Source organism: Pholcus phalangioides, unplaced genomic scaffold (assembly GCF_987345545.1).
Source record: "Pholcus phalangioides strain wild (caught in Gottingen) unplaced genomic scaffold, Ppha-v1.0 ptg000005l_1, whole genome shotgun sequence".
Taxonomy (NCBI): domain Eukaryota; kingdom Metazoa; phylum Arthropoda; class Arachnida; order Araneae; family Pholcidae; genus Pholcus; species Pholcus phalangioides.
The window spans coordinates 3,367,125-3,384,883 of NW_028301598.1; the positions used below are offsets into that span (position 1 = coordinate 3,367,125).

General features: G+C 38.4%; 1 protein-coding gene across 4 annotated transcripts in view; it reads left to right on the forward strand.

Annotated features, from left to right (window-relative positions):
- The first annotated feature begins 6,626 nt into the window (after positions 1 to 6,626).
- The window catches only part of LOC149085739 (uncharacterized), a 49,077-nt gene continuing 37,944 nt past the window's right edge, over positions 6,627 to 17,759 (forward strand). For 2 of the 4 annotated variants that reach the window (XM_089232132.1, XM_089232133.1), the window contains exons 1-4: positions 6,627 to 6,901; positions 13,694 to 13,969; positions 17,056 to 17,268; positions 17,377 to 17,640. In XM_089232132.1, the coding sequence (XP_089088258.1) occupies positions 6,875 to 6,901; positions 13,694 to 13,969; positions 17,056 to 17,268; positions 17,377 to 17,640 (780 nt within the window). In that variant the 5' untranslated portion in view covers positions 6,627 to 6,874. Of the gene's footprint in view, positions 6,902 to 13,628; positions 13,970 to 17,055; positions 17,269 to 17,376; positions 17,641 to 17,759 lie in introns of all 4 variants that reach the window. The other 2 variants (XM_089232134.1, XM_089232135.1) reach the window with 2 other exon arrangements.

The window sequence follows — 17,759 nt, forward strand, 5'->3', positions numbered from 1 at the left end:
ACGAAGACTGACGGCCTTGACTACGTAAGTAAGGAAACAATTTCTTTTTTCTGACCATATCACCACCCGAGCGTAATCGTGACCATAACGTTTCTCGTATTTTCCAGGACATTACTGTGTTTTTCGTAACTTTAGCCATCCCGACTTTTTTTCGAAAATGTTTCGTTTTTTTTCACGTATTTTCAAGGAAGCCGATACACTTCTCATTGCATATTACAACAGGATTAGATTGCCGATCAACACTAAACTATCACAATGCAGATTATCCAAGATTATCAGCTATTGTAAAAGATCTGCAGAACCAAGTACTGGCTGGAACTATCTCAGCTGCGGATGCTTTGCCAGCTCTATTTCTGCGGTCTCGTGAACATGTTCCCCGTCAAATGAGATTTAGAAAAAAAGATAAGGTTTTACGAATGCTAAACAATAGAAAATTGCATGCTTGGCGTCAATATAGATCAATACCTAGTCAAACCACTAAAGAACAATACAAGGTCATGGCTAGGAACTATGCAAATTACGTCCAAGAGAAAGAGAGTTTACATCTCCTCAACCTCTGTAAAAATCGTGATCGGAACTTTTTCCACCGAGATGTCCGCAGTAGACTTCGTGTATCCCGGGACATACCAACGCTAACTGTGAATGGCACCACGATAACGGAAGATTATGAGAAAGCAAACGTTTTTGCGGACATATTTTCTGGTTCATATAATTTCAGTTGTTCCGGTTACGACTATCGTTATCAAGGCCTTATGAATGATCATCCCTTCTTTCGTGACATGTTCAGCACTCAGACGATAAAAGCCATTATTGCTTCTCTTCCTGGTCGATCATCTCCGGGTCCTGACGGAATACCCAGTTGTTTCTACAAACGTCTTTCAGACCCGATATCTTCTCTGCTTAGCTCCATCTTCACATCCTTCTATGACTACGGGTCTATCCCATGCTCTTGGAAATCTGCAGTTATTAGTCCAATTTATACGCATAAAGGCTCCAGGGCAGATCCGAATAATTATCGCCCGATATCGTTAACCGATATATCCTGCAAAATTTTCGAGAGATGCATCGTCAATCAGTTACTTCCATTTGCCGACGATATGGGCTTAATCCCCTCAGTTCAGTTTGGCTTCATTCCTGGCCGCTCCTTACCAGTGCAGCAGTTGATTTGTCATGATATATGGGAGAGTGCTATAGACTCTGGACAAGAGATTGATGTAATTTACGTCGATTTCCAAAAGGCATTTGATAAAGTAGACAGATTGCTACTACTGAGGAAGCTAGCTTGCATGGGGGTTCCGGATAAAGTTGTGAGGATAATTCAAGAACTGCTGTCAGACAGAGTTCATCAGGTTCGCGTAGCCAGCGTCATGTCTAGAGAATGTCAGGTGCCAAGCGTTACAGGGATCGGTGTTAGGCCCGATCTTATTTACTTTGTACACTTACGATATTACTCAGGCTGTGTCACCCATCTCTCTATTGCAATTCGCTGATGACGTGAAGTTATTCTCTCCAGTGGAAAACACTAGGGGCTTAAGAATTGCATGCCAACAACTTTTCCAGTGGAGTTGTCAGTATAAGCTACCTATTTCATCATCAAAAAGTGGATCAATGCATTTAGGTAGACGCACCGATCCTGAATATTACCAACTAGGTAATGAAACGTTACAGCAATTGGATACATGCGTGGATTTAGGTATTGCAATGAGCCGCATTCTGGATTTCACTGATCATTATCATGGCATAGTCTGCAAAGCTAATAGAATTTCATATATGTTACGTACGGCATACCGTAAGTGTGATGCGCATACGTTGTCATATGCTTTCTGTGTGTACGTTCGCCCGACCCTGGAGTTCTGTTCGCAAGTATGGAGCCCTTACAAAATCAAGGACATACAGCTCCTCGAAAAGCCACAGAGGTCGTTTACTAAACGAATACCTGGCATGAGCGGTCTATCTTATTGCCAGAGACTTCAATTTCTGGGTTTACACTCACTGGAATGGCGTAGAATCGCTGCAGATCTGAAGATGTGCTACAAACTAGTCCACCAAAATGTTTATCTACCATCGAGAGAGCCTTTCTTTGAGATCATAGACAGGCGAGTTAACCTACGTAGGCATCGCTTCCAAATAAGAATACCAACGGCTAGAAGGGATTGCTTTTTCCACGGATATAGATGCCGTGTGGCAAGAATATGGAACAGTCTTCCATCAGAACTTGTATGTGCCTCCTACGCAAGATTTGCTTCCACTATTGGGGATTTCGACCTGGCTCCGTATGCGAAGTGCTTCCCGTACTGACTATTATTATTTATTTATTTTTTTTTCCTTCCAGTATAAGTGCATTTCATGCCTTCTGGGGTTATTGTAAATAAATAAATAAAAGCTAACTTGCCTTTTTTCTAGGCTGACCATATTTCCACATGGAAAATACGTGCCAAAATCACAAAAGTCGCCAATCGCGGGAAATGAAGCGCTTCGGCAAGTTGCTGTGAAAAAACGTAAAAATAAAACGAGATACGTATTTAAGATCAAATATTCATATTTGAAGTCGTGATTGTCGTAATGTAGTTTCTGAGTTGGGAAGATAATTTTAATAGCTGGTTTGAAGAATAAAATGAAGAAAAAAATAAAATCAAGTTGGCTTCGTTGAAAATACGTGAAAACCGGGACTGTCCCGGGATGTATGGTCACCCTACTTTTATCATTCATTGAAGTCAGCGATAGAAATTATTAAGCTCATAAATTACATTATGATAATCAAGACTGAATTTTTCAGAGGATTTATTTCGTAACATTCATTTTAATTCGGTGCAATTTGCAATGGTGCTTCATTACCCGCCATTGGTTACTTTTCTGTGATCTTGTAATCTCGTCCAGTGAAATGTCTCTTTGGATTAATTTTTTCTCACACATTCCGAAAAATGTGCTGTCATCCACAAGCGTCGCAGCCGGGGGTGCTGTGGGTGCTCGAACACACAAGGAAATTTATGTCACAGGTCTTACAGCGACCCCCAAAACTGATTCAGAAATCGAAACTTTCTTTTTTAGACGAGCACTCGCATGCCCAAAACATTTTCAGAGATCCCCTAAGATAATGTGCGTTTGCATGTGAATGAGCTTCAGCCTCTACAATAATTTGTGTAACTCTACGATATCTTCATTTTCGTATCTGATCGCGGAACAGTGGTGCAAACAAGGTAGACATTTCCACTGATGTTCCGCGAGGCATTTCAAATATGCAATCGCGCAATTTTCAATGTTATAAAAACGATTTCACTTTTTAAACCCACAAATTTATGCATTGAAAGCAAACTTAAATATTCAAACGGTTAAAGGAGGATAACGACTTCAAATTTCTCAAAATGTGATAGAAAATCCTAGTAAATTTTAGTAAAAAATTTCTCCAATTTATCAATGCATTTTTCGATAGCAAATCGACTAAAAATAAACCGATAAATTATAGTACGAAAAAATATATCGTGCATGTTAATAATCACAAACAACTATGAAATATTTAAACATCTATTTAAATATCAGAACTTCAGAAGAATAAAGATATGTTAAAAGGAATTACATTTTTTAGAGCATTATTATTGGTCTTGATAATTTTTTCTACATATTTTTTTTCTATAATATTTAATTGATTTATTATATACCAAAGTTTTAAGATTCGGCAAAATATAAATACATTATAAATTCGGTACAAACTGAAATATTCAAATAGCTAAAGGGGCGGATCACGAAAATCTTTTCAAATTTTAGTAAAATATTTCTCTAATTTATCAATGCATTTTTCGATAGCAAATCGACTAAAAATAAACAGAAAAGTTATTGTATAAAAAAAAAAATATATATATATTATGCACGGTTAATTAGTCGTAAACTAATAATAAAACTTAAATAAAATATTTAAAAATCGGAACTTAGGAAAAGAAAAGACACTAAAAGACAACTACGTTTTTTATAACATTATTGGCCTTAATTTCTTCTGCATGCTTTTGTTATAATATTTAACTGATTTACAGTACTTGTATTTTAAGAGTCCGCAAAATATATTGTAAAATGTATTGCATCAGCAAAAAGAATTGAAATGTTTAAATCATTTTCCGACGAGGAAATAAAAAAAAGTGGGCACTTTCGCGAACAAAACTTTCTTCAACTTTTTTTTGCCCCACCCAGATTTTAAACCCGCAGACCCCACCGCTGAAAAACACATCAAAATTACCTCATAAAGGATAAAAACTTTAATTTGGAACAACCTTGGCATGAGTTCGTAATTAATAATCAGGAAACACCGGTCTCGTCTTTCACTAATACTCATTAATATTTTTCGTTTAATGCGTTTTTTCGTTTGAAACTTTTTTTTAAAAAAAACGTTATAAACGGGGTAAACTGTACCTACCCATTTATTCACACTTCAAAGATTTCAAATGATATTCAAGGCTTCACACTTCAAGGCTTCAAATTATTGGATAGGGCAGAAGCCTATATTTTCATATATATTATAGAGGCTATGTTGATATGCCCACCTTTTCTGCAACAGAGCTCAGCTAGGATATTTTGTGGGGTGTTAGGACAGATTTTTCACGGGCGCCACACTATAGTGAATTTATAGAGTGAAAACAAAAAAAAATTAAAAGATAGAATCGTCCTGAGCCCTGTTAGCCTCACCCTGTGGAGGTCATGCCAATGTGTCGATATCAGTGAATCCGAAAACGAATGCAATTTCATTCTGTGGGAAAACCCAGTTGTGCTATTTAAGTTGTAGAAATTATTTCCCTCACCCAACTATTTTAAGACTTTAAAAATTTTTACTTAACGAAAATTACTTTTCTCTCGAAGATGCTGCCATTTTTTGGTTCACCTCAAGCTTGCATTTTTAGGACTGTGAATCCCCCCCCCCCCAAAAAAGAAAGAAGAAAGAATGGCTAGAGAAAACAATCATTCATCTTATTCGATGCCTTGTGTTTTAAGAAAACTGAAGGGTGTGCGTTTGCGCAAGGCCGCAACTAGATGCTTGGTCAGCCGGGGCAAGCACGCATTTTGGCATCCCCTCACCATGTCGAAGAAGTTGAAGAGTGAAATTTGCGCCCCCTCTATTCCGGGGCACCAGACCCACCTGCACCCCTGTAGTTGCGGCCCTGCGTTTGTGTCCCACACTAAAAATTACACAATTGCCTTTAGGCGCTAGAGGTATGTATGCGTTATAGTTGCATCAGAAAGCCAGCGTGATTGTGGAATCGCACAAAATCGCTACAGAAATCCAGGCTATCTTTGACGAGAATACAACTGACCCTCCTGGGGCTATGGATTCTGTATTCTTTTTTTTTTACCTTCCACCAAAAAAAACCCAAGGTCCCACTTCCTGGAGTGCATAAAATTTAGCAAAAGGATTATTTGAGAAAAAATAATAAATGGAAAAAGTTAAGAACTAATAAAAACATTAGGTAATATCGGGAATATTAATTAAAGTAGGAATTATGTTTTCCTGAAGGCTCTTGGGAGGGACGATCGCCCACCTCGCCACTGACTGACGTTGCAACCATCTTAGATGTTTTGGCCACTCACATGCTCATTTACACTTACAATCTAGGTCACTCCCATCCCACCATGATCAGAAGAGCTATATTCTCCAATGTCACACTTTTGATCACTCACTGAGTTGACCTCTCACCCCATAGAGGAGAGTATGACTATTTCTCCCCAAGTCTCATCGTCTAGGCCAGTGGCGTCGGGATTGGGGGGGGGGGGGGGTGCTCGAGCATCCACGGAACTTTGTAGAATGGGTCCGAGCAACCTTAGAATTGATTCGGAAGTCAAAATTTCCAGCATTAAACTCGAAAGCAGCACCCACAGGATCGAAACACGTCCGACGTCTCTGCTGTCATCTACCGGAAAAAATACGTAGCCAAGTACAGTCAAACCTCGTTAGTGCGTCACCCGGTTAACACGTCACTCCGCTTACCGGGTCACTTTTTGGAAGTCCCAATTGTCCTCAGGAAGGAATTGGTACAGCTATGTCTTACTCCGTTTAACGAGTCACCCCGCTTACTAAGTCATATTTTTGCTCTCCCAAGAGTGACTCATTAACGAGGTTTGACTGTATTTCTCATTAGAAAAATATTGCACTGCATTTATATTTTTTTCAAAAAAAATATTTTTTGTTGGATGAAATATTTAAATATCTCACAAATGCTAAGAAATTCTCCACGTGAACAAATTTTGGCTAATATTTCACACGAAACCATTTTATTCTAGCAATAGCACTACCTCCTATATAGGAGGTAGTGGCAATAATCAAAGTCGCAACTAGGGGGGTGCAAACGGGTCTCGTGACCCGAGGGGGCGCAAATTTCATTCTGAAACCTCTCCTTCAACATCACAAGGGGTCGTCAAAATGCGCGCTTGCCCCGGGTGACCAAGCATCTAGTTGCGGCCCTTGGCATTAGTTGTCAACCTCTCTTACTTTTGGCATTAATTTTTTAGCCCTAATTGTCGATATTCGGTAAGTCAATTGTCCCGTATGTTTCTCGAGCGAATATGGTCAGTATTGCAATCGATAACGCTCGAGCACGATATTAACCGCTCCGTAGGAATCAACTTGAACCCGTCGTCGATAACTCCGCTTGTGTTGGCTTGTTAAAGATCCGGGGGGAAGAAAATGATGGTCGAGGCATTTAAATCCCATTATTTATGTTAGCTGTGGGAAGAAGAGTCAAATTTTCGTGGAGGAATCAGTTGCTTTTCGACTCGACGCCGCGATCCACACCATTGTTATGACAGCGGCGTATAATAATATAATGCGCGTCAACAAATTTTAAAGATCTCTCTTCTTTTTCTTTTTGTGTGTATATATCATCAATCGATATTTTTAATGTCTTACCAACAAGGTGCTACAGTAGTGAGTATCCTGTATAATACTGCTTAAAACAGAAAAGCTTTACCGTCTGTTCTTGTGTTGCATGCATGTCTGTTTCATTTGCATATTGCCTGGCATTTTGCATATTTTTGTGTTTATGCATGGATTATTATTACTTTTTGTGTTGCCAGTTGTCAATATCAATTTATTTTCTGGTTTTTTTTTTTCAGCATATCAAGTGGGTTGTGATAAAAGAAGTTGTGGTTATTGGGAACCAGCTTCTATAAATAATGCCACAAATAAAATCATTTGTTGACTTTAAACTTGTTTTAAAGTATTTTTAGCCAGTTGGCTGATTCCATAAGCGGCGGTTGCGCCAAATGTGGCGATCATTTTGTGTCGCCAACTGATTACCTTGGCACTGTGGCTCTTTCGAAATTTCTCATTCGTGACGGTAATTTTTTTTTCAAGCTAACATGCTACCCTTATCTATTTTTGCACTATTTTTATTTCTTATTGTCGCCAGTGTCCCAAGTTTCATTATATCGTGTTTGTCATCATTGAAATTTTATTGAGCCAAAGCCCGATTCGTCATCATGCATCCCTTGCTTGGGAATACAGTAAAACCTTGTTAAGTCGTCACTCCGGTTAAGTCGTTGTTTTAGTTCAGGCCTGTCCAACTTTCATAGAAAGCAATGTTATTAAACCCTCGTTTACTCGTTGCTAATTTCGGTTAACTCGTCACAATGAAAATGTTTAAGAGAGGAACAGATGATTTGTATGGCTTTCTTAGAAAAAATAGGTTGTTAACAGCATTGCCATATGTTTAGAAGTCACCATAAAAACCTTATGTATCAAAACGGAATAGTTCAAGTAATGAAAGTTACACTGGGGAAGATTATTTACCAACTAAAGTTTTTGAAACGTTAGGGACTGTTCCAGCTAGACTTGATTTCTGCATCGGCCCCATTAATTTATGGCTTCAAATTTAAACAAATTATCTTTGTTGAAAAAACAGACATTTTTTCCAAAGTAATGAGTGTTTTTCCCCTTATCCAGAGCTCCCACAAGTTCCTCAAAGTGGACCCTGTGTTCGAGATCGCCTTGTAGTTAGTATGTGAAAGATTACCTTGATAAATTTTTTCAAGATTACCTTGTAGTTGTTTCATGAACTACTGATAAAGAATTAAAACACTAAAATTAAATTACACGCATATGTAAAATTATTGTGCAGTAGTTCTATTGTAAAGAAAAGCCAACGATTCTAACAAGATAATAAGAATAATAAGAGCTCTAAAAAATTAAAAATTTCAATTTTTTCTTTTGAAATCCATAAATTTTATTAATATTGTAATTTGAATTCATATTTTAATAAATGTTATATTACTTCAAATTTATGATTTTCTCCGAATGTTTTATTGAAACTGACGGCACTTCGCTTAAGCTATCATAATTTTTTGATAACACGAGGTGGCGACTTATCGAGATTTTACTGTATTTCAATTTTTTTATAGATGAGTATTCCTCAGTTTTTGACAGAATTCAGCACGATAACTGCAAAAAAATTATAGTTTCTCACTCGAAATGTGCCAATACCATGGTTTCAGACAGCAATCGCACCAAGAAACTTGGTTGGTGTTAGATTTTCTAGAATGGGAACTCGAAGCCCAAATGTGATGGGTTGGGTGTGAATCCTGTAGCCCAGTGGTTCTCAACCTGGGGCCATATGGCCCTCTTATGGTGGTACTGGGATACTTCAAGGGGACCACGGAAGAAAATGGAGAAGGGGGCCATGACAGGTGGTTTGGAGAGCTGAGAAGAAAAATTAAGGTGTGAAGAAATAAAGTTTTTATATTAGTGACTAACACTTACAGTGAGAGAGAGAATCCAACAAAACCACCCATAAAACCAGGGCCTCCTTTAGGGAATGGACTCACCCAGGCCTCACCGCCTACATTTTGCAACAAGTTCCCTAGGATGGGGTTTTTCTCAAGTCCCCGGCTAAACTTTTCAGACCCCACTTCCCTATATGAAATTTATTGTATGAAAAACAAAACAAAAAATGATGAAAACCATATTAGGCCCCGGGCTGTAGCTCTGTTAGTCCCACTCTTGTGAGGGGCCTCATGCCCATAAGTGGCCCTACCTTATGATATTTTGTATAGTACAACTAATTTTGAAAATAAATAGGAAATATGTAGGCTGTTTATTTCCAGCTAAAGTATGGGACTACCATAGCATCACTTTGCCTAAGGAGGGGGGCCCCATGATATTGAGATGGTCCTGATAGAACTCGGACTAGCGGGGAGATCAATAAATTCTAGGCCAGTGGTCTGGAGGCCAATTTTCTTTGCAAAATTTTCGTTCAGTATAAATTCACTGAAAAAAATCATTTCAATACGTATAAAGTGTCTTGCTTCTAGATGAGAGTTGAAAACTGTGGGTAAGACAGGGGAGCCACGAGAAAAAAATATGGCTCAAAGGGGGCCATGGGCAAAAAAAGGTTAAGAAACACTGCTGTAGCCAATACTTTCTTCATTGGTTCCAGATTTCCTCTTCGCGATGTTCTAGCTTGCCAAAAAAAAAGGAATGTCAAATTTCCTTTTTTGTCTGCCATTTTCATGATGCTGTAGATGTTTGACAAGCAAAAAAATCCAGGTCGTCAAGAAGGGAAAAACTTTCATGGAATTGGAAATCGTTAAATTTGGTGCAACCCTGCTTATGAAATCTTAGCCATCTAGTTGCGCCAAATTTGACAGCTGCAGTGTACACTGCTTATTAGGATTACGGGTATTTTTATCACAAGGGCTCAGATTTTTATGACCTAAAAAACATAAAAATATGATCTTATAATTTCGCCCATTATTTCCGCTCTTCTTTTTCAGTTATTGCTTCTTTATGGACAAAAAATTCTTCAATTTACCTTTGTATTACAATTTTCTCTAATACTAAAAACATACACCTAACCATCTGCTTGCATATCTATGCATATGCATGAAGTTTGTGTTGCCATCAATATTCAAAATTGTGAGTGAAGTGTAATTTTTGTATATTTGTACAGCTGTAGGTAGGGTCACAATTGGGCGGGGGAGAAGTCTGGTGACCCAGCAAAGGGTGTCAAATTTATTTTTTGTTCGTTTAAAATTACGAGGAGGAGGGGTGGGATGCCAAAATGTGGACTTGCTCTGGGCCATAGTGTTAGTTTCTGTTTTTGGTTGCGGCCCTAGTTATATTGATTTTCTGTGGTTCCCAACTTTGAATCAAGAATGCGAGCTGATCTAATTAAAAAGTCTTGTCACAGAGACCAACAGGCCTGCAACGACACAATCATTTAATTGTTGCACTTCACTCGTAGTTTGAAAAATTGATGGCAGCACTGCATATGATAAATATTACACCCAAACGAACTTCACGTTAGGATTACAACACATACACGTGCATTTCCCAGCATGGCCTGTCTTCGAGCACCTGACAAAATCTCTTCGTTGAGACAGAGTGGTGGGCCGTGATCAGCTTAGAAGGAGGAGGCTCTGGTTGTAGGATCTGTTGCGAGAGTTTTTAATGGACTTACTCTCACACCTGAAGCTAGAGAATGACGGAAAACCAACTTCAGCCAACCACCGATGGGATTCAAACGCAAGTCCTTATAATGCCAATCCCTCAAAATACCCACATGCCTGCAAAACAGTAGCACCATTGGTACTGAAAATTTCTCCAAATTTGTGGTCAAAATTCCATAACATTTTACTCTGAGCACTCAGATATAGGGAGGGCCGAATTTTTGGTAATAAATGACTAAAAATATTATCTATTACCCGAAGATTTTTTGCAAATATGAACAATCCCTCAAAAATACTTAAAATATGCCCAATAGCTCGAAAATGACCAAAATATGATGCGATAAAAATCTGAACCCTATTACCACTTTCATAAAGAATGAAACGAACCAATACCTTAACATGGGAAAAAATTTGTTAACAGTTATCGGGACTTTGGTTATGTTATCTTTTTTTCTCCTGTCGAAATTTTTTTATGGATTTTGAAGAAACTAAACATATCCTTTTCTCTGTAAGTTATCGTTATCAGCCTGCTATATATTGGACAGGCCAGTCATTTCAACTTTTTCCGTACTAGGAGGGGGAAGCAAAGAACATATGCTGAATATATGTATATACAGTGGGCTCTCAATATTCCGGGGCAGGGGTGACATTCGGAGAGGTCTTTCAAATACGAAAAATCTGCGAATGACTGAAACCATACCATAAGATTTTGTTTTATAGGCATATACAATAAAAAGCGCAGGATGCACCTGTGGTACAAAGAAACATTGGGGGGGATTCTGTGTGATGTGATTTCAATAATTTTCATTGGTCTCATTTATCTGATCGTTGATCTTTTTTTGTTGCATCATGGTAATTTTTTGCATACGGGGGGGGGACTAATTAGACTGGGACCTACAATTTATTGTTTATTTTCCGAACGGCAAATTTTTTTAAAATACTCATCGAGAGGTGTTATTTCTTCATTTAATTACATATGTTGACAATGCTTCATCTACCAAGGTTTCTATGTGTGGAGAATCAGGGCATTACCATTTGTTATTTCTACTGTAGTAATCCATTGATGATTTAAACTTGGGAATCCCATCCACTATTTCTCATAATGAACTTGTGTCGCGCACTTCTTCATTTTGATTTTCATGTGCAGGCCCATCATTTGGGGAGGTCAGGGGGGGGGGGGAGCATTGCCCCCGCTCCCCACCCGGCTTTTGAAAATACACTATAAATGGTATATATATACAAATATATATATACATATATTGAGTACATGTCGTTTGTCCCCCCCCCCCCTGTAAAAAGTTGAAATGATGGCCCTGTTCATGGGGACATGACTTCGACTTCAGAAGCAGTCATCTTTATTAATTTTGCCGTTGCCAATGTGTCTATATTGCTATTTAATTAATTACTGGATTTCTTGTTGGATGTTGGCGATGTCCAACGTCAGGCCTGTGGCTAGAAATTTTGGAGGGGGACCAAAGTGATACAACAATAGATTTAGGTAATATTTTTCCGGTCATTTTCTCACATTTTGGGAGGAGGACCAGACACCCCACCCCTCCTCGCTACTGCCTTGAAGTGGAGCAATTTGATTTTTAAGTGGTGACGGGACGGCAATTTGAGTTTTTCTATGAAGGCTTGGAATATTCCAAACTTGCTTCATTTTTTTATGTCAGTTTAAATTTTTAATTTTAAACGATTTATTGATGACTTCTTTTATTTTTTATCTTTCAGTGGAAGGGATTTGACTAAGGGTTCTTGGTGTTTTGTGTTCCACGAGAAATTTGTGCTTGTAAATCCACGGACCCCCCCCCCCCTCCTTGTGTCAATAAAGTGAAGGCCATGAACTCCTTTAAAAATTAATATTCTGCATATGGCATAAAAAAGTATGAGTTAATTGCCTTCTCATCCAAGCTCACAGACCCCCTGGAGTTTCTCAGAGGATCCCTGATTAAGAACCTCTGATTTTTTATCTAATTAAAAGTAGATGGAAATGGGGGTTCTGTGAAGACCCCTGGATTTAAAATTCAAGGAGGCAAAGCAAAAAATAACATTTGGGGGAAAAACTTTGTTATATGGAACTATATGAAGTTTCACAAAGGGGGAGGGTATGGGGGCATGAAGATTTTAGAGATGGGCCATGGGTTAAAAAAGGTTGGGAATCGCTGTTCTATGTCCATATCATCGATTTATCCATCAACCTTATGTGAAAATGTCTTTTATAATCGTTTCAATTTGTACGGTATAAATGGAAGTGTCCTTGGGCACAAATTGAATTTTTTTTTTTTCCAACATGAACTGATAGTTTCCATATTTATAGCTCAGACGGCTGCAGCAGTGACATGACTGACATTGGCGATGGTGTAATCCATTTATAACTTGAGGCTTTTGATATTCTTTGATTGGCTGCACAATCATCATAACGTATATAGTGAGTCTTAAATGCTTGCATCATATCCTGATAAAGCGGCTCAATGAAATGTTGTGTTATAGTTATAAGACATGTAGAGGACATCCTACATGGTAGATTCATTGACACCTTAATGATACGCAATTGACATTGCTTTGTTATGCATAGTCAATATGTTGAATTTTCTTTGCAAAGTTTTCATTCTTTTTTTGTCTTTAAGAAAAATTTCTAGAATCACTAGAAAAGCCATCGTTAACGTATACAATTTATATTTTGTTCCGATACCAGAAAAAAATGCAGGAACAATGTTTTCTCATAAATGGGAAGATCGTGAATACAAAATCTGTGAATATATAGGTATATGGTCATCGTATTTGCAAATGGGACTATTTTGGATGTAGTTATCATTTAGTTATTGTTATCAGAAACTCAGGGGGTCCCGATGTGATCACATTAAGCTGCATGGACTTTATTTTTTCATCTCCAATTGATTACCTTGGCACTTTGGCTCTTTCAAAAATTTCTCATTTGGCCGTTGTGCTACTCTTATCTATTTTAGCGCCATTTTCATTACTAAAGCCGGGTTTTTCCAAGAATCAGGGTTTTCTATGCTATGTGATATTATTCCTGAAGGAAAATGACTACTCACTGTGTGGATTCACCTTAAGAATGCATGACCGAAGTTTGAATTATTTTGTATAAGGAGGCAATCAACGATTTTGTTTCTTTTATTTTCGTTTCGTCCTTTGTTTTTTATTTGGTTTTTTTTCTTTTTTTGGTTTGGTTTGCCGCTTTGTGCAAGTTCGTTGATTGCGTGCCTTTGTTCTGCATCCTCTCAGCTCCAGATGGCTGTAAATGTCTTTGTAGTTGGCCATGGGTTCTGAAGAGCTTGAAGTACAGTGCAATCAACAACCTACGGCGGTAAGTGACTCATGCGATTCATCTACTGCTGTTGGCATAGCGAATATCCCGTACCAGCTGGCTGAGAATCCATCGATGTCAGTGGCGCATAGTCAAGCCAGTACTCCGACTTCCATGACAGGGGGTGCTGCCGCTGCAATACTCGGACAGTCTGCTGCGTCTCAGACACCACCGCAAAACATGGCTGTGCAGCCATCTGTTCCTGCTTCACCCTTGCCTCATGTAAGTGTTTTTTTATTCTCCTATGTATTCCTGCAAATTCTATGTTGATGCTCAAATGAAATATGGAATTCTGAAAATTGAAATTTATTCAATACAGTTGTGGTTTCTTCTTAGACATTTGCGGGAGGAGGGGGGGGGCAGAAGCAAAGGGCTGCAATCGAAAAAATTTTAAAAATTGAGTTGAATGCTTAAAGAGGTTGCTTTACCCAATATGTGACTGCTGGTAGATGGACAGACCTTTTCTATATACTATTGCTGCTTTCTAGTGGTCACTGATTTAACTAGGAATTAGAATTTCTAATGTTACAATAACTTTGAAGTTTATTTTCTTGTAACTTGGTTTTAATTACTCGCATCCCTTTGCTATGTACAAAGCTGGTAAAACCTCCAGCGCCAGAGTGGTACAGTGATAAGATGCTCGTCGTTCACTATAAAGGTTACCGTCAAGGTCCACAGGCTTGAATCTAAGCATAGAACATCAGAAGCAAGTTCTTTATGTACCAAGCCTGGGGTGACCACCGGTAGATGGTACCTTCATTTCCCACCCAACTCCACTGGCTGGAAATTGCTGTACGGCTATATATGACCTGAGTTGGTGTGCGGTAAAGTAGTAAAGCCTCCAAGCATAGGCGGAGATGGACTTGGACATCTGGAGGGCACGGTGGTGATGATGTCAATTCATATATGCTTATATACATTAGATCAGTCAACTTCGCCTTTGACGCGGGGGGGGGGGGTGCCCCCACACCCCCCGTATCTCCGCCCTTGTCTCCAAGTGCTGTATTTTCACGTGTATAATGCCTGGTGACATTTGATCTGCAGATGTGGATTTCACTACTTCGAGGAAAAAAATGCCATAGTATAATGCACATATGTGGATTTCGTTCACTGATTTTAAACAATTTAAGGGGTGGTTATAGAATGTTCTTGTGAAAAATTTTTTAGAAATTTAAAAATTCCTAGAAATTTGAAAAAAAAAACAATTCCCAAGTATATGCCCAAAATTACGGAACAATTCAAACAGTATTTTTATAGAAATTTGAAAAATACTGGTTGAAAATTGTTCCGTAATTTCGAACATGTTAACATAATACTTGAAGTCACACTTTCTAATGCAGATTATTTAGTCATGAATGTTTTTAAGGGACCATCAAAAGAGAAAAGCAAAATGTTTTTGATCAGCCCTGTATCATAAAAAAAAGCTGCAAATAATTTCTAACTTTCACAGGATATTTTACTTGCTTTGGTGCAATAATTGTATGCATTTTTGTGAAAATAGCATGTATACAGTCAAACCTCGTTAATGAGTCACTCTTGGGAGAGCAAAAATATGATTTAGTAAGTGGAGTGACTCGTTAAACGGAGTAAGCCATAGCTGTGCCGATTCCTGCCTGAGGACAATTGGGACTTCCAAACAGTGACTTGGTAAGCAGTGTGACGTGTTAACCGGGTGATGCACTAACAAGGTTTGACTGTATTCACGAAGATATAAATGCCTCGTAAAAAAATGTTACTTTTCGTCGCATGTTTTTAGCTTATAAGATGCAAGAGTTTCCGCAACCAATTTTTATGAAACTTATGGAAAATTTGACTCTGTCAAGAAATTTAATATTTGATGAGATATATGAGCATTTCAAGTAAATGGCTTTTAATTACGAAGAATAAAATGAATGATATATCCACTTACTTATAGCTTCATGGTGATTCACTAAATTCATAAGACAAACTTTAAGAAGCGATATGACTAAGGTGACTATACCTCCCGTATTTCCTGGGACAGTCCCAGTTTTTTTCTGTTTTTTTTTCCTGGCTGTCCCGACTTTATTGCAAAAATGTCCCAGGTTTTCACATATTTTCAACGAAGCCAATTTTTAATCTTCATTTTATTCTTTGAATCAATGATTAAAATTATCTTCTCCACTCAGGAATTACATTACTACAGTTATGACTACAAATAAGAATATTCATCACATATTTGTTTTTTTTTTTAATTCACTGCAATTCGAAGTGCCACTTCATTTCCTGTGATTTTATCACAAGTTGGCAACTTTGCTTGCTTTTGGCATCTTTTTTGGTGACAATTAGTCATGTCTCGTATTTTCCAGTTTTTCGAAGCCCAATTTTCCATATTTCTCTTGAGCAAATATGGCCAGCTTAGATATGAGACACCTAAACAAGCATTTTTGATCATAGAATGTGCAGTTGAATTGCAATAGCAAAGGCAGGAAAGGATGTTTTTAGAGTGCTCAACAGCCACTTCACCAAAAACATTTTTGCAACTGATTTGCTGCGATATGTGCCCTTAACCCATGGGCGGAGATACAGGGGGGGGGGGATGCCCCCAGCGTCAAAGGTAAAGACAACTGATCTAATGTATATATGAACTGACATCATCATCATGTCCCCAGTAATCATCATCGCCCCCAGACTTTCAACTCTATCTCCGCCTATGCATCAACCATTCGAGGGTGCATATGCCCCTTCAGATTGGATTGGAATTTATTTTTTATTGGTCCAAGGATCATCAAGGTTATGCTGTTCCAAACAGTGGTCAAGTGGTACATTGCTTGTGGTAGAATTTGTGTTACTCAAGTTGCACCATGAAAAGGCCTACTACATTACAGTAACCTGCATCCTCGAATGATTGATTGCATTTTATTTTTTTGCAGAAAATCCATCGGGGAAATATGATATTTGCTTTTGGTGAGGTTCTGTTGTGCACTCTCTAAAAACACCCTCTATCATTGCTATTGCGATTCGACCGCAAACTTTATGACCGAAAATGCTTTTTTGGGAGTCTTATAGCAAAGTTTGTCTCACAAATTGAAAATCACCCTGTATGGTGCATTTGGTATGGGTGAAGATCATGAAGTAAAATTTCAAATTAGTCACATATTATTAGTCTTGTGAAATTAGTATCATTTACCATTAGGTGAACTTAGCTTTATGGATTGACTTTTACTCTCAAGATAGCATTTGAGTTGTATCATCGAAATGTAAGAAAATTGATCTTTTCTCGTGCAAAAAAAGTATTTTGATCTTCAATTCAATGTGAGCCTTTTTCCCCTTCCTACACTCCCATTCAGGTTCAGGTTATTCAACAACCTCTACAGAGTCAGTACCTGCAGCATTTGTACGCTCCCCAGCAACAGCACATGTTTCTTCCGGGAAATCTGACTCTTCAACCCGCTATACAAGGCATAGCTGGCGCACCAGGTTTGAGCCTGCAGTTGCAAGGAAAGACGCTGGATGGCAAAGCTGGTGGACCTGCCATAATATCGGCTACTCCAGTTCAAACAGTGAGTTCGAAATCACATTCTTGATCTGGAGTTTTTGAAATTAGTGGAATGTTTGATCGTGCAAATCTATTGTTTTATAAGCATTATTGTTTATAATTTTCTTTTCAGGCTGGAAACTTCAGCGCTTCAAATCTGATGCCAGCTGGAAGTCAGATGATTACTGCTGGCACCAAAACTTGCGTCCAGGGACAGATGTTAGCAGCAGCTACTTCCAAATCCACTGCTGTCCTTCAGGGCCAATCTACGTTTATCCCATCAACTACTGCCAACCAGACCGTTGTCATAGGCCAACTGGGAATGCTGGGTAACCAACCCTCGATCATCCCTCATCAAGCAAAAGCTCTTTCAGACGGTCAAAAGAACAAACCATTCGTAAGTTCGTAATGTTCTTTATGGTTATACACACATTGGCCAGTGAGTTAGAAACCTGCATTGAATTCTAATAATGTTTATGAAAGTTATTCCAGCAAATTAACTAGGTCATGCAGGGT